Source organism: Phacochoerus africanus, chromosome 15, assembly GCF_016906955.1.
Source record: "Phacochoerus africanus isolate WHEZ1 chromosome 15, ROS_Pafr_v1, whole genome shotgun sequence".
Classification (NCBI taxonomy): Eukaryota; Metazoa; Chordata; class Mammalia; order Artiodactyla; family Suidae; genus Phacochoerus; species Phacochoerus africanus.
This window is the reverse complement of record NC_062558.1, coordinates 125,840,879-125,859,289: the sequence shown is the minus strand read 5'-3', so window position 1 is coordinate 125,859,289 and position 18,411 is coordinate 125,840,879. Positions and strand designations below refer to the sequence as shown.

General features: G+C 39.0%; 1 protein-coding gene across 2 annotated transcripts in view; it reads right to left on the bottom strand.

Annotated features, from left to right (window-relative positions):
* The window catches only part of ATRNL1 (attractin like 1), a 765,538-nt gene that overhangs the window by 625,534 nt on the left and 121,593 nt on the right, over positions 1-18,411 (bottom strand). For both annotated transcript variants that reach the window (XM_047760605.1, XM_047760606.1), the window contains exon 10: positions 14,753-14,907. In XM_047760605.1, the coding sequence (XP_047616561.1) occupies positions 14,753-14,907 (155 nt within the window). The remainder of the gene's footprint in view (positions 1-14,752; positions 14,908-18,411) is intronic.

The following is an 18,411-nucleotide window of genomic DNA, read 5'->3' as shown; positions in this document are numbered from 1 at the left end:
ATCAAATGTTTGAAAAACCTGGGGGAAAATGTTAACTATTAATATAGTGGAATTCACGTCCACTGCTTAGTCTCACTGACCTCTAGAAAAAGATAACAAAAGAGTGGGAAAGCCACAGGGCCTCCTTAGTGCCATATATATATAGGTTCCCAAATATAGGTCTGCCAGTTAGAGATGGTCTGCTATTCCAAAGTCAAGGTCCTGATAGAAAAAAAATAGTAAGTCCCTGACATATAGTCTGGGGACATGTGAGTTGATGCCCTTGATAATCTCTTCAAGTTCTGCATTCCCAGGAGTTCCTATCATGGCTCAGTGGTTAACGAACCTGACTAGTACCCACGAGGACTCAGGTTCGATCCTGGGCCTCACTCAGTGGGTTAAGGATCTGGCATTGCCATGAGCTGTGGTGTAGGTTGCAAACATGGCTCAGATCCCACGTTGCTGTGGATGTGGTGTAGGCCAGCAGCTACAGCTCCGATTCGACCCCTAGCCTGGGAAACCTCCATATGCCATGAGTGTGGCCCTAGAAAAAAAGACCAAAAAAAAAAGTCAAACTCACAGAAACAGAGTAAAAACGTGATTGGCAAGGGTGGGAGAAATAGGGAGAAGATGATGAAAGGGTACAAACTTTCAGCTATAAGACGAATAAGGTCCGAAGATCTAATATATAACATGGTGACTATAGTTGATAACCCACAACTGTACAATTGAAATTTGCTAAGAGAATAGAACTTCAATGCTCTGTGTGGTGTGTGTATGTGTGTGTGTATAGCGATGATGGATGCACTAATTTCACAATGTATATGCGTATCATCATCAGAATACATAATTTTATCAATTATATTTCTATAAAGATGGAAGGGGAAGATGTCTCCCAGAAATATGGAAAAATAGCCTGTGATAAGGTCAAAATGCCAGAACAGCCATATCAAACACTGAAAGCAGGGGTTAAAAGTCTAAAAATGTGGTGATGTCACTGTTGGAAAAAGGAGCATGTGGAATATATAGAGAGCCCGTGGCAAAGAATCCCAATGCAGACCTTACACACCTGCTGAAGGCAATGCCATCTGTGGTGGAAATGTGTATACCTCTATTCCTGTCATGTTACGGAGCTCCGGCAGAAACGGAATGCTTGATATGGAAAACTAAGTGACCATGTACTCAAGAGTTTTCTATCATGATATAGTATGCAACACCAGAAAACCCGCCAGGTCGTTATACCCACAGAATGGGACAGAAGGTATGTCATTTACAGAAGCCAGGAAGAAAGTGATGCTAAGAGGAATATTAGCATCACCAAGAATGTGGTGCCTCTCCTCCACAGGCTCAAGCCGATGGTATGAAAAACTGTAACAGAATGAGATCTGTGTTTGAGGCAAGAGGAAGATAGAGTCCAGCTGGTGACACTTAACTATCAGAATCCAATCCAAGTAGAGTATAATTATTGTAATAAGTAGCAAGGTCAAAGTGTCAGTCAGGGGTACTGACCTACTGAGAATTATAGAGATGTTTAATAGAACACAACATCTCTAGAGGTAAATTAGATGGGCAGCCAATAAGGGTAACACCCAACTTATATCATCAGAAGAAATCAAGGATAAATAATCAGAAGGCTGATGGCAGATGCTGCAACAAAAAGTCATGATTCATTGCTCAATTTTTGACTTGAGCCACTTTTTCAATCCAGAGCTGATACATTTAAAATTCCAGGGCCCAGAAGGAAGGGGACCACCACAAGTGTACATGGTAATAGTGTATTTCCTCAAATGAACCAATGGCCACTTCACTGGGTAACTCTAGCCCAGAGAAAAAAGCAACAACAAACATTTCAAACACTGGTGGACACAGGTCCGAGCTGACACTGACACGTCATGACCTCTCTTTATAATAGGGATAATAGGGGGATGAGGAAATTAATGGCATGCTGGCCAAGGATCTGCTCAAAATGAGTCATTGGGTTTGTGGACCTACGTAGGGGTCATGTCCTAAGTCCCTATATTTATCACTGGAATAGACATTCTTGGCCAGCAGCATCACCCCTACACTGGCTCCATGGCTACTACAGTGGAAAAAAATCATGCAGAAGCCTCTGAAACTCCTACCCCTATATAATATAATAAATTTTTAAATAATGTTACATTTAGATAGAGTGAATGGCAGAAATTAGTATTATCCTAAAGAATCTAAAGAATCCTAGAATAAAAGATCCCATCAAATCATTTAAATTACTAATCTGGCCTCTGTACAGTAAACAAAGCCTGGATGACCATAGCCTACTACCAAGCAGTAGCCCGTTCGAGATGTGCATCTTTGTTAGAGCAGAGTAACATGACCACGACTTGGCAAATGTGTTCTCTGCTAACCCTATCAGAGAATAGGACCAAAAACAGTATGCATTCACATGGAATGGAAAATGGTATACACTCACAATTTTGTCTTGGGATTATATTAACTTTTGTCATAACACAGAACACCATTTGGTCCAGACAGCTTGCAGAATATCTCATTGTTCCACTACATTAATGGCATCATTCTTTTTTCTTTCTTTTCTTTTCTTTTTTTTCCATCATTTTTGTCTTTTTAGGGTCTCACCTGCGGCATATGGAGGCTCCCAGGCTAGGGGTCCAATAGAAGCCACAGCTGCCAGCCTATGCCACAGCCACAGCCACACCAGATCTGAGCCGCGTCTGCAATCTACACCACAGATCATGGCAAAGCTGGATCCTTAACCCACTGAGCGAGGCCTAGTCATCGTTCCTAGTCAGATTCATTTCCGCCGCGCCATGACAGGAACTCCCAATGGCAGCATCCTAACAGCGCTAGATGAATAAGAATGCCTATTGCAACAGAAGCCTTGTTAAAGACATATATGCTTCAAATGGTGGAAGATAAAACCTACAAAGATTCAGAGACCTTTCATATTAGTAAACTATTTAGAAGAATACTGGTCAAGAGCATTCTGAATCAGCTCACCTGCACTGAAACACCAATTATTACATCTTGCAACTCCCATTACAAAGATGAAAGCAAACCATCTGGTAGGTCTTTGGGGGTTCTGAAGGCAGAATATATTCCCACGCCTTGGAATACTATTCCAACACATAAACTAGAAAATATCAAAGGCTGCCAACTCTGAGTGCACACCAGAAAATAACTTTGCTGTAGGTCCAGGCAACACTGCAAACAGCCCTGCACTAGGGCCACATGATCCAGAGTAGATACTACAGTTATTGGTTGGAGTCACTGTTGGAAAAACTACCATGTGGAATAATATAGAAAATCCCTGTGAAAGAATTCCAAATCAGACTCTATGCACATGTCAAATCCCATGCCATCTGCAGTGGAAATTTCTGTACCTCTATTCCTGCTGGAAATTTCTGTACCTCTATTGAGCCCTGGCAGAAATGGAGTGCTTGACATGGGTTTTTAGTGACCATGTATCCAGAGTTTTCTACCATGACCTTTCTTCGTTAAAAATAATCATAAGAACATAAAAGAAAAGTTGTACCCAAGATCAAGTACAAGCAAGAGCATAGCGCACAAGCAAGCTGCATGAGCAAGTAGCTCAGACCTCACACCATCTACCACCGCTGCACGGGCACCCATCCTGTATCTTACAGCTATGACCATGAGGAATCCCTTAGGCCCAGATAACAAGAAGGGGAAACGCAAATATGTCAGCTTGATATGTGGGCACAATTCAAAATGTCATCTCAGCAGTGTCCTGGAAGAAAAACAGAAAAGGAAAAAGCGTCCCAACTGGGCAGGTCTTCAAGCAGTATGACTCCTGTACGTTGTGTAGAAAAAAAATGGCCCAAGAGCAGTAGTTAATGACCTAGCTGGCTCGTCAGGAGTCTAGAAGAAGAAATACTGAAGATCAGAGACAAGGAGGCCCTGGAGTAGAGACATCTGGATGGATACACTTGAAGAAGCATGAAATGTGCAGACCTTTGTGATACAAGTTAAAGGCCACTGGAGACCATCCAACATGGAAGAGACCTTAAACAACTAGCAAACAAACGATTGAGACAGCGAACATCAGTCAGTGTCTATCACAGGACACCTCAGAGCCAACATAATGTAATCGTGTAACAATGTAAGAGCGAACACATGAACTAAGAGCCACATGGCAGAGATGGAGGCTACTCAATTAAATGTCCAGCTTAATAGCAAGATATCAATTCTGATTCCCCAAGAACACCAATTGGACACTTGGTGGCAAGTTGATTACATTGGGGCCCTTCCACCCTGGATGGGCCAACAATTCATTTTAATGAGAATAGATACATATTTTCTTTTTTTGTTTTTTATTTTTTGCTTTTTAGGGCTGCACCTGCAGCATATGGAAGTTCCCAGGCTAAAGGTCAAATCAGAGCTACAGCTGTGGGCCTACACCAGAGCCACAGCAACATGAGACCTGAGCTGCACTTGCAACCTACACCACAGCTCATGGCAACACCAAATCCTTAACGCACTGACCAAGGCCAGGATCAAACCAGCTTCCTCATGGATACTTAGTTGGATTTGTTTCCACTGCACCACAATGGGAACTCCATAGATATATATTTTGAATATGTGTTTACTTTGTTGCCCACAGGGTCTTAGCCAACATGTCTGTCTTAGAAATTACAAAGTATGTGAACAACTAGAATGGGATCCCGTGTAAGCAGGAGACAAACTTTATAACAAAGGAGGTAGAGAAGTGGGCCCATGACCGTGAAATCTACTGGATCGCAGACCACAAATCTGAGAGATCTGGATAGACACAACTGAAACACCAGGATGCAGATACACCTGAACTAAAGACCTTTAAATGGTGCTGTGTCCCCAAAAAGAAGAATACATAGGTCCAGAAACCCAGTAAAAGCCACTCCTGGTGGCCTCGGTTTCAGTTACACAGTTGGTGTATTTGTGCTTCTCATCCTGTAATTCTGGGCTCTGTAGGTTTAGAGATCCTATTCCCCAAAGGGAAAGTATGCTGGCAGAAGAAGCAGCAATGTCCCCCTTAACTGTAAGCTACAGTTGCCACTTGGGCATTTCCGGCTCCTTGTGTCAAGGGACCAGCAAGTAGGCAAAAAAGTTGTATCTTGGCAGAGTGACTGCCCCTGACTGTCAGAGGGAGGAGGGACTGCTGTTACAAATGAGGGCAGGGGAATTATGTGGTCCACAGATGATCCATTTTGGTGTCTCTTGGCATCCCTTTGTCAAGTGTAAGGGTAAACAGGCAAGTGCAGTGTAGCCCAGACTAGAAGGTACGTGATGATCAGGAGCTCAAAAACCCAAGGGCAAGGGACCGGGTCAGGCTAGCAGGTGTGACACAGAGACCAGAACAGGTGCTAACTGAAGGTAAGGGGTATAAAAGAATGGACAAAGGACAAGGTGACTATCAGTTGCAGCCCTGAGACCAGCTACAAAAGCCAGAGCAATAATCTATGCTCCTCCCACAAAGAAAGGCCCAAAGGAATCCTAAATAAGTTTAACAAATATATTTCAAGAAGTGGGCTGAGTGGCTCGAAGACTGAATCACGATGAATATGGAAAGGCGCTGCCTGAAAACAACTTCAAGGAAGGACTTGTTGTCCCTGCTGCAGGACTATCAGTGGACGTCTCTCAGCTGCCAGCCCCTGCAGAGACTGCCTTAGCTACAGAAAGCCTCCGCGCCCAAGGTCCTACCCTCCTGGGGGTGACTCTCCTGCAATGACTGACCGAGGCCTGTTTCATCCTAATGAGGAACAACTCCGATGGGCATTTCAACTCCAGAGTTGCCCTGGAGGTGGCTGAGGCTGTTACGTCCACCCTTCGTCCAGTCCTGCTTCTTTCCCCGCCCCTTCACAGCTGTTCAAGCCAAGGATCTAACAAGTACCCTGAACGTTAAACTCTGTCTCAGAGTTGGCTTTACAGAGAACCCAAACTGTGATGGAGTTGTCTGTTACCTCAGTCTAACCTAACCCGTACTGACTGATACAATAAGTGTGAGGTTTCCTCTGCATTATCTTAAAATAGCTGGCAAATTGTTTTCGCTCACAGAATTGTTTAAGAAAAAGAGATTTTAACTTGCAAGCTTATGAAAAGTTAGCTGAGATAACCAATTCTTGCAGCTATACATGCTTGCTGATATTTGCCCACCTGCCAGAATTTTTCAACAGAATGGGAAGAGAAAGACATAGGAGCAGTTGTAGCAAATGCACTTTCCACTTATCCCCTTCTAGCTTCCGGAATAAAGGCTAAAGAGAATGCTGGGCTAGATAAATTCTGTTGCTAAGTTTTCACATTATTGATCAGGATTCTCTACAAAACACAGGGTAGTTTTCCCGTAAAATGTAAAAGTTATAAATGCCTTAAAGCTTGATATGAATATAATTTGTTTACACATTGTCTCTTTGCACTCTTACATTATAAAGCGTCTTACATTATTAATGTCTGACAAATCTATAATCATATTTTAATGCCAAGAAGAAAATATATTTCCAGAGCATTCGGGTCATTATCACTTCATAAAGGCTGGACAAACTAAAGCAAATTCTACAGTTTTTGACATGAAAATTGACAGAAATACCATCCCATACCAACAGAAAAGTCAGTCAGCAATCAAGATCAAAGTAAAATATACTCTCTGAAATACAGAGTTAAAAAAAAAAAAAGCTGGAGTTCCCGTCGTGGCGCAGTGGTTAATGAATCCGACTAGGAACCATGAGGTTGCGGGTTCAGTCCCTGCCCTTGCTCAGTGGGTTAATGATTCGGCGTTGCCGTGAGCTATGGTGTAGGTTGCAGACGCGGCTTGGATCCCGCGTTGCTGTGGCTCTGGCGTAGGCCGGTGGCTACAGCTCCGATTCGACCCCTAGCCTGGGAACCTCCATATGCCACGAGAGCGGCCCAAGAAATAGCAACAACAACAACAACAACAATAACAACAACAAAAGACAAAAAAAAAAAAAAAAGCTGTGCTACAAGGAATTAAAGATTTATTTACAAACCACACAATCAATAAGCATAATATCAAGAAATTAGAATTACTATTCTCTCAATCACAAATCTTAGCAATCAGAATACTATTCTGTCAGGAAAATTCACACAAAAGGGGACAGGTTTATGTTATTAATTATGAATAAAATAGTACAGGTGAAAAGTACATGTTCATTGAGTAATTTTTCTACAAATACTCATATTTTCCATGGAAATACACATCTGATACTTTAAGGACACATTTTAAAAATTATTTTAATATTTCATTTGAAATATCAGTTCATAAGTCAGTCTTAGTTTCATACCTGAAATACAGTTTTAAAAAGCACAAATGTGGTTTAAGGGTCCAGTGCTGCTGTGAGCTGTGGTGTAGGTTGCAGACGCAGCTGGGATCTGGTGTTGCTGTGGCTCTGGCATAGGCTGGCAGCTATAACTCTGATTCGACCCCTAGCCTGGGAACCTCCATATGTCGCAGGTGCGGCCCTAAAAAAAAAAAAATCAAAAGACAAAAAAATAAAATAAAATAAAAAGCACAAATGTTGTGGGTATAAGACTTGAAATTAGATGAACGCAAAGAAAACTTTTATTAACAAGTTGGATACATGTATAGAAAAAAACAAATTTCTGGATCTTGGCAAAAATGTCTGTTTCCACCTGCCCCTGAAAAGCTGACTTCAGGGATTCCCCCTCCCCAGGTAAAAATTTCTCTACATAGTTTAAAAGGTACACACTTTTCCTAGGTTATTTCTTTCATCTCCACAGTTTCTCTCAAGATTTTGTCCTCTGGTATTCACTCCAAAATGTTTATTTAGCTTCTTACCCTCTGCCAGGCAAAATGGCATCAATATTTAACACTCCATCTTAACTGAAATAATTTTATCATTTCAATTATATATGGTGTGTGTGTTTTGTCTTTTTGCCTTTTCTAGGGCTGCTTCCTGTGGCATATGGAGGTTCCCAGGCTAGGGGTCGAATCAGACCTGTAGTTGCCAGCCTACGCCAGAGCCACAGCAACACGGGATCCGAGCCACGTCTGCAACCTACACCACAGCAATGCCAGATCCTTAACTCACTGAGCAAGGCCAGGGACCGAACCTGCAACCTCATGGTTCCTAGTCGTATTCGTTAACCACTGAGCCACGACGGGAACTCCCATATGTTGTATATTTAAACAATATACAGTGTTGGCTTCAGTAAACAGTCTTAATGTAATAAATTATATCTTTAATGACCCACACCTGAAATCCTAGAATAATTCCAAATTGGTCCCAGTTTACCATACTTTTGAAATGCCACTGAATTCTGTTAATATTTTATCTTAGATGTTTGATTCTATATTCACGACTGTCTTCCCTGCCTTCTTCCCCAGGGGTTTTGTTAAGACATTTAAACATGTTTCTTTCAGTGTACATTTTATTTCAAGAATCTTTATTTAGCAATTTTTCATTCAAAACAACTCTCAAAATACTTATAGATCTGTTAAAAAAGAGATTCTTTGTTCATTACTCTTCCTGATTTTTCTACTTTTTTTTTTTAATGGCCACACCTGCAGCATATGGAATCTCCCAGGCTAACAGTTATTAAGAGCTGCAGCTGAGGCCTATTGCCAAGCCATGGCAGCCCCGAATCCAAGCTGTATCTGTGAACTATGCTGCACCTGGTAGCAACATTGGATCCTTAACCCACTGAGTGAGGCCAGGGATCAAACCCTCGTCCTCATGCACACTATGAAGGGTTCTCAACCTGCTGAAACCCAAAAGGAACTCCTAGATTTTCTACCTTGATGTCACTAGTTTCTGATTAATTTGTGGGAGGGGGAGGCACAATAAAATTCAAATACACCTTAACAATCTGATTATATTGATAAAACTAATTTTCTTGAGTGTCTGTCTACATTACCAAATATTACATGCCTTTTCCCCAATTAAAGATCATTTAAATGTTTTCCTGTTAAATCTGGAAAACATAAATATCATAGTATAGTGGTAGAATGAAAAGAACTTTGAGGAGTTCCCATTGTGCATCAGTGGGTTACAAACCCAACTAGTATCCATGAGGATGTGGGTTTGAATCCCTGGCCCTGCTCAGTGGGTTAAGGATCCAGTGTTGCAGTGTAGGTCACAGAGGCACATCTGGATCCAGCGTTGCTGTGGCTGTTGCGTAGGCTGGCAGCTATAGCTGTGATTAGACCCCTGGCCTGAGAACTTCCATATGCCACAGGTGCGGCCCTAAAAAAGCAAAAAAGAAAAAAAAAAAGAACTTTGAACTTAACCTTGGGTTCAAATTCTGAATACACCATCTCACAACCTATGCAACTTTGGGTTTAACCTTTCAAAATCACATTTTCTTCCTGTAAAAACAAATATGGTAATACACACTACACAGATGTTAGAATTACATTATAAAGGATATGTAAAGTGCAAAATACTTTAGGAAGCTTTCGGTGAAAGGTAGTTCTCACTTTTCTCAAAATGAAAGGTCACTTTTTCCATTACTGGCCTCTTTTTTAAAAAGAAGCAACTGTGATTTCTTCTTCCCAATAGTTTATTATAGACAGAAAAAGAGCACCTTGAGCAAAGGATACAGTAAACCATAAAAAAATCCACAGTTGGCAAAATTCGCTGAATAAAACATACAATGATTTTAAGAATTTTTCTGATGGGTACAGAAACAAACTGGTTCTTTCAGATGATAGGGCAAGAGGTCTGCTATTGTCAAGGGAAAGCCCTAAGAATTTAACCAAGTGCATAGAGAAATATAGATTAACAAAGAGAGGAACAAATTACCTCCAGAAAATAAAAATAATTATAAACATGAAGAGTATCTATGCATTATTATAGTTTAGCTGGAGTGTTCCAAAAATTAATTAGGTATTTTAATTTGAATATGGATTTTAATGAAATTATGTGCCTTACAAAATGGTATCCATTGAGTGTTTGTATATATTGCACTGTATATGTGTGTGTGTATGTATGTATCACTGTACAGGATTGTTCAAGAACATGTACACTGGGTTTCATAAACAAGGGATTTTTTAAAGGTATACCGAACTACAACTTCATTGTGTTTAAAATGATTATTAAACACTACCAATTAAAATAATATTACTTCCATAAATATGGAATTGAGTACTTTTCAGGGGTTTTTTTTTACTGAGTTTGTTTTTAAATAATTGCCCATTGAGAAGCTAATACCATAAGTAAAACTGTCATGTGCAGGAAATTTATTTTAAAAATTCTACTACTGAGTTCCCTTTTGTGGCTCAGTAGTTAACTGAACCCGACTAGGACCCATGAGGATGTGGGTTCGATCCCTGGCCTCACTCAGTGGGTTAGGGATCTGGCATTGCCATGAGCTGTGGTGTAGGTCAGTAGCTGTAGCTCCAATCCAAACCCTAGCCTGGGAACTTCCATATGCCATGGCTGCAGCCCTAAAAAGCAAAAAAAAAAAAAAAAAAAAAATTAAAAATCTTATTATTTTGATCTGATTTGAAGTTAGGTGCCTTGCTTTCTGCAAAATATATTTCTGATGTAAATATGACTCCCTACCCTATTCTAAAATAAAGTAACTCAATAAATTACATTTTCATGACTCTAATATATTTTTGAGAAAAAAAAATGATCAATGTATCTCTGAGTTGTCTTTTACCTTGTTTCAGAATTTTACATATTCCCTTAACTCTCAGGTAAATTCTCTTATTGAATAAGAATAACTACCATCTGTAATTAAAATAATCATAATTATACATTAGGCCGACTGAAAATCGTATATTCGCTGTTTGATGATTTTGAAATACTGTTTCAAGATTTACTTCAATTTTTTTTTTTTTTGTCTTTTTGCCATTTCTTGGGCCGCTCCCCCGGCATATGGAGGTTCCCAGGCTAGGGGTCGAATCGGAGCTGTAGCTGCCGGCCTACGCCAGAGCCACAGCAAGGGGGATCCAGCCGCGTCTGCGACCTACACCACAGCTCACGGCAATGCCAGATCATTAACCCACTGAACAAGGGCAGGGACCGAACCCAAAACCTCATGGTTCCTAGTCGGATTTGTTAACCACTGCGCCACGACGGGAACTCCCAAGATTTACTTCAATTTTAAGGTATGTTTCAACAGGAAAATCTCTCACTTGTAAATGTTGAAATCTTCAATCAAACCACGCAAAAGACTGGTGGTTTACTAAAGAGGTGAAAAATATACAAATTACTGGATTCTTTTTTACCTACTGACCCTGGAAAAGTAACTTTAATGACATTATCTACCCTTCACAGCCAAACAGATTCAAAGTAGAAATATGTCTAATGGAGTTCCCGTCGTGGCTCAGTGGTCGACGAATCCGACTAGGAACCAGGAGGTTGCGGGTTCGATCCCTTGCCTTGTTCAGTGGGTCAAGGATCGGGCATTGCCATGAGCTGTGGTGTAGGTTGCAGACGCGGCTCGGATCCCGCGTTGCTGTGGCTCTGGTGTAGGCCTGCGGCTACAGCTCTGATTCGACCCCCTAGCCTGGGAACCTCCATATGCCACAGGAGTGGCCCAAGAAACAGCAAAAAGACAAAAAAAAAAAAAGAAAGAAAGAAAGAAAGAAATATGTCTAATAACCTGAGATCAACTCAGTGAGACATATTTTTCCAGTGCACTTTAACTTTGTTATTTACGATGAGGCTATCTTTACCAGGAAGATAATTTTAATCTTGAATCAGGTGTAATAAGAATGCCTCTAATAATAACAAAAGTATATTAATAAAGTTTTCAGATTTAAAATGTCTCCAAGCTGTATTTATAAACTAGAACACCAAGTATCGTATCATTCTATACATTACATCCACCCAGTCTTATTCACCAGCCCTTCTCTATTATCAGTCGCCCTTGAGCTGCTTTTTACGAATATAAATACCCAGTGCCTAATCTAAGAGACTGAGATTACAGGTCTGGTTTTTCTCCCTTCAACCTTCAAAGGGAATGCCAAGGTACAGCCATGTTTGAAAATCACCATCATGTGCCTTCTACATCTATCATGTATAGCATAATGAGACTGGGAAGGCAAGGTTATGTCCTAGAAGAATAATGATATTCACTATATAAAATTTACTGTGGCAGTAAGGTTGAAATAGCATATTTTGGAGCAATGAAAAATTAGTATTAGCATACATATTTTTATTGTTTAAACATCATAAAACACAAAGCAATCAGCTAAATCTTCAGGTGTAGTTCAGTTAAATATGTCATTAAAGTCCTAGGGTACTATACAAAAGAGAAAAACTAAAAACATGACTTTTTCTCCCCCAAAAGATCCATTTTCTAGTTGATTCATTATGCAATACCTGTATTTTATTTCCACAAAAATATACTCCATAAGGAAAACAGAACATGAAAAATACTTTTCCCAGGAAAACATTTCAACATCTGATGCTACAAACCCAGGAGAATAAATGCAGATTGAGGGAGGGGAGATTTCACTGGGAACTGCGTAGAAATAATCAAATAAGGTAAAACACTTTTATCCTGTGTTGATTGTATGGTTGCTTTGTGTTTGTTGCTGTTAGCCCAGGGCAAACAAAATCCTATGTTAATATCTAATACTGTTTAAAATGTTATTCTTCCTCCGATTTGAACAATTGGCTTGAAAAATGAAACTGATATTTGCTTCTATCTTTCTACAGCATTAAGCAATAGTACTAAATACAAAATGTCTTGTAAGTTACTGTCAAAATTAAGAACATACAATGGACCTAACTAAACAGTACAATGTAGACAAGTGGAAAGACTATCACTTCAGGAATTAAATAAAACTAGATCTACCACTCTGAGGACTTTGGGCAAATTCCTTTCACTCTTATGCTTAATAACCTGAAAATGAGTTTATTTATACCTTGTCACAAGGTTATTAGAAAGGTTACAGATACCACATATAAAACTTTTAGTATAGTACCTACCTCTTAGAAGACACTTAACAAAGAGTAGCAATTAGAATCGTGAAAATCTGAGCACCTCCTCCTCTCTCTCCACAAAAAACTAACCCCTCTAATGCTTTTCACCTTGATAAACTTTTTTGATGCATAAAACCTTTTATATGGTAATCCTGAATGATATGGAAGAAATAAAAATAAATTCCCAATATGTCAGCTACAAAATAGCTCAATATTAATTTCCTCATTAAAGAACAGAAATTGGGTAAAAGCTCTTTGAAGAATCTTTTTCAAAAGTGCAAAAATCTCACTTCATAGATTTTTAACAATAACAACAAAATCCTATACTTCTCCTAGGATTTTATTTCCTAGAAGAAAAACAAATAAAACATTCATCTACCTCCAGAGAAATAAGCTTACTGTCTCATCGCCATAGCCAAAATAATATGCTGATAGCACCAGCTTGGCAATGACAGATGATAATAGGCCAGCCTAGATCCAAGTACTTCATTCAACACATTTTTCTGGATCTTGGGCACTAATGTATAAGCTTTCTAAAAGCCAAGACACACTGATTTTCATCGTGAATCATAACTTCAAATTATTACTTCAAAATGTAATTATTTAATTACTTAGGATCTAAACATCCTAAGGACAGTGGATTCTTCTCAGTGGTTACTCACAGATAGATACTCACAGAGTTTTAAAAGCATGCTTAACTTTTTAACTAGGAATTTCCTTCCAAACAAGCTTACAATAGTTGAGAGATCAATGTGCTTATTAATAGTCATAATTTTCTTTATATGCTATCACTTGAAATAATTTTCCAAAGTACATTACATGCCTTTATGATGTTTAAGAACAAAAGTATATGTCTTACATCTATTAAATATGTTATTCTCTGTTCTGTTTTTATTTATCAAAATACTTCTTAATAGTTTAAAATTGCTATATTACTTTACACAATCAATAAAAGGTGCTCTTAAGTACTACTAAATATTTTAAATATCAGCTAGGTTTTATTTAAAATAAGACATACAGAGAAGAGATTTTTCTACAATAGTCTACTGGGTAGCTAAATTTAGTACTTCAATAAATATATTCATTAAATATACCAAAATTGATAGCACTATAGATAGCATAATTAAAGCTAAGTGAATTGTATAGTTGCACTGTATTTCTAGGTTCCCTGTTTTTTTTTTTTTTAGGCGGGGGGGGGGGGGTTGGCCACCCCCACAGCATGCATAAATTCTAAAGTCAGGGATTGAACCCTAGCCACAGCCGTGACAACACCAATACCTTAACCATTAGGCCACCAGGGAACTCTGTAGAATCTTATTTAGTTACTTCCATTTCTAGATATGCTCTGGGTTTCCATTTTGTCCCAAAATATTATTTCTTCAGCTTTTCTATTTCTGTATTCCTTTCCCTAATTCTATCACCTCCCTATACCAAGTAAGTATATCTGGAGAGTTTAATTTACACACATCTTTGCTCATCCCCACTAAATCTAAAGGCTTGCATTCCTACTCTTTGTAATGTAAATGTGAGAGCACTCTTACCTATCCACAATCAAAAGTGTTAAATCAAACAAAATAGATAAAAGTGCTCATGTAGGGATATAACACATAAAAGCCTTCAAAAAGGATATTCAAACCCAGATTTCTCAATTCCCCTGCCTCCACCACTAACTCACCTCAGTTCACCTGTTCTCCTGCCCTAAATGACTACTGTGCTGAAATTGGAGAGAATTCCACTCATAATCTGTCACTGAATTCCTCTCTCTACAATGACATATACACATACTGTCAAGTAATGTATTTGAGAATCTCTACATGAAAAATTTCTGGTATTTCCTACTTTGTACAATCCTAACAGATACATACCTATGTCATATGCCAGGAAATCGGCAGAAAAACATTTTGCACCGTTACTCAAGGAAGTGTCATTATGGGTATTTCCTCCAAAAATAAGCATAGCTCCATTGATAAGAACAGCTGAATGAAGGTATCTGGCAAACCCACTTTCTTTCAAAATAGTCCTACAGGATAAAATTTAAAAATGTATTACAAAGGATAAAAAGACCTCCCTGATTTTATATATATTACATAAAGGATCTAATTTGCATATTGTTTTCCTTGGAATTGTGAAAATAGCATACTTTATTATTTTTGACAACTCATAAGTGGCCTCTAAACTTCAATACTTTTAAAAAATATTTTGAGACTCACAATACCTTAAAATGCTTTGAGGAAACAAAATATTAAACATAATGTTTTTATAATAATTTATATTCTAAATTTTGTTTTCACTTATAAAAGTAGGAAACAAGTCTCCTTTAAACTAGAGGATCAAATTATCATCAGTTTTAAATACCGAAGTAAATTAAAGGTTAAATATAATAAATTTACTCTGAACAATGTTCAGTTAAAGCTATACAACCCATACGGATCCCATAATATGTTTTTAAACTTTTTAATATAACATATATAAAAGAGCACATATTATAAGACTAGTCAATGAATTTTCACAAAATGAACACAAGTACTCAAAAGTAAAAATTACCATTATTCTAACAACAGACATTTCTATTGCTGTCTTTGTACATGACAAAATGGAATCCCTATAGTTTGTATTCATTTGTATGTACAATCTCTTGCTTATTTTTGAGATATATGCATATTGTGTATAATTAAAAATCACAATGCATTTTTGAGAAACATTAAAACTATTACAGGTGTTCCCTGGTGACTCAGCAGGTTAAGGATCCAGCATTGTCACTGCTGTGGCTTGGGTTGCTGCTGAGGCAAGGGTTTGATCCTTGGCTTGAGAAGTTCTGCATGCTGCAGGCACGGCCAAAAAATAAATAAATTCATTAAATGTTCTTTTACTTAAAGTGTAACTAAGAGAAATACTACAAATATATGCTCACACTTGTATTTTATCTGAATGAACTGATATATAATAAAGGTTCATGACAATGTGAGTTAATACTTTATAAATATCCTATAAATAAATCACTGGTACAAACAAAAAATCAGACTGCAGAAGGTAAACACAGTAGTATAGTATAGTAAGGCATATGTACTATCTCAAAAGCCATAGATTATAATACCAATTAATACTTAAAGATTATGGAACTGACTTAGAAAATGGCAATATAAGGAGTTCCATAAACAAAATTTCCAGTGAAAGAATTACAATTGGTAAAGATTATTTTTTTAAAAATAACCATTTGGGGGGAGTTCCCGTCATGGCTCAGTGGTTAATGAACCCGACTAGCATCCATGAGGACACAAGTTCGATCCCTGGCCTCGCTTGGTGAGTTAAGGATCCAGCATTGCTAGTGAGCTGTGGTGCAGGTCACAGATGCAAGTTGGGATCTGGCATTGCTGTGGCGTAGGCCGGCACCTACGCCTCCAATTCGACCCCTAGCCTGGGAACCTCCATATGCCATGGATGCAACACTAGAAAGACAAAAAAAAAAAAAAAGGGGGGGAAATTCCTTCTGTGGAGCAGTAGGATTAAGGATTTGGCATTGTCTTTGCCCCAGCATGGGTTTGATCCCCAGCCAGTTATACTGGGTTAAGGATTTGGCATTGTCGTAGCTGTGACATAGGTCAGAGTTGCAGCTCAGATTTGATCCCTGGCCTGGAAACTGTCCATATTCTGTCGGTGCAGCCAAAAATAAATTAAATAAATATCATTGTAGATCTCAAAAAATTTTGCCAAGAGTAACAACAAATGAAGAAATATTTATTCAAGAATATGTAAATGTCAGTAAGAACAGCAAAAGTCCATATTTGACTCATTACCAACACCCATTCTTCCCACTACCGCCACCTCTCTACACACACACAATCAGCTCTGCAAGACTGTTCAACCCCAGGCTGGTGAAGTGGAGAACAGACTGCTCTGTCATCCCTCAGTTCCTAGTCCAGGCTATTAATATCTAACCAGGAGCAGCAGACTAACTCTTGGTGGCAGAAGTTCTATTCAAGGAGAAAACATGAGAGGTCTGAGTGCTCATCCTCTGCCTACCCCAACTCATAGCATGGAAGCTATGCACTAGGTCCTGCAGGCTAAGAAGACAAGGGCCAAAAAGTCTTCACTCGTAATTCTTAGGCACAGCAGTTCCAAGATAAAAGTGGCAAGCTGAGAAGAGCAAAGGCTTACCATCCCCATCCAAACCCCTGCACATAACACAGCGATCTCACAGAAAGAAGAACAGAACTCCCTCCCCTGCCCCGCCAGCCATAACTCCAAAGCAGTGGCACAGAGGTTTTCTCCCACAGGGAGAGGTAGCCTTAAAAAGGAGAACTCCAAAGCTCTCCCAAGGGAACCTGACTTATCTGGTACAGGGTGGCACTCTCTGGAACAATGGAGGTGTACAGAAGAAACGGACAGAACATTGTAAATCAACCATAATAAAAAAAATTAAAAAAAACAATTAACAGATACCTAAAGGAGAACACACAGACCAGCTAGAAGCTTATCAGAGAGAACCAGGGAAAAAGACAGCTAATAAGTGCCTTACAGGGGTCAGAACCTCAAAGACTGGCGGCAAAGACTACCCCTGAAAAAGTTTGAAATGGAAGTTAGGTTGTGGAGCAATTTATGCCCCTGAGCATTGTTGAAAAATCACAGAACTATCAAGTCAGCAATTAGTAGCTGTACCATCTGAGGAGGAACATGGGAGGACTCATTTGGAGAAAGAAAGACACTTCGCTAAAAGAGTTCAGCCAAGTCACGAAACAAACAAAATTACGACAGCCCCAGAGAGGGAGGAAAAGTCAGGGATTCAGATTTGCTACAACATATTATCTAAAATGCCTACTTTTCAGGGAAAATGTTGGCATGCAATGAAATAGGAGAGTGTGACCTACACACAGGAATAAAAGCCAGCAATAGAACTACCTTTGAGGGAACCCAGATGTCAGATGAAGAAAAAAGACTTCAAAGCAGCTTTTATAAATATATTCAAAGATTTAAAGAAAACAAGATTTAAAGAAGTAAAGGAAAATATGATGTCTTATCAAATACAAAAACAGCAGCAAATAGATACAACAAAAAAAAAGACAACCTGGAGTTGAAGTATATTGAAATTTTTGAATTTAGCAGAGAGGCTCAATACTACATTTCAGCAGGCAGCAGAAAAAAGTCAGTGAACTAGCAGATAAAGCAAAAGAAACTCTGCAATCCAAAAAACAGAGATGAAAATGAACAGACTCTATGAGAAATACAGAACACCATTTAGAGCCACAACATATACTTTCTGAGAATACTAAAGCAGAGAAGGAAGAGGTAAAAAATTCTTTGAGAAATAATGACTGACAACTTCCTAAATTTGATGAAAAACATGACACACACATCTAAGGACGTCCTCTTTGTGGTTCAGCAGTTAACAAACCCAACTAGGATCCATGAGGATGCGGGTTTGATACCTGGCCTCACCCAGTGGGTTGCTCTGAGCCGTGGTGTAGGTTGCAGACGTGGTCCTGATCCCACGTTGCTGTGGCTGTGGCATAGGCCAGTGGCTACAGCT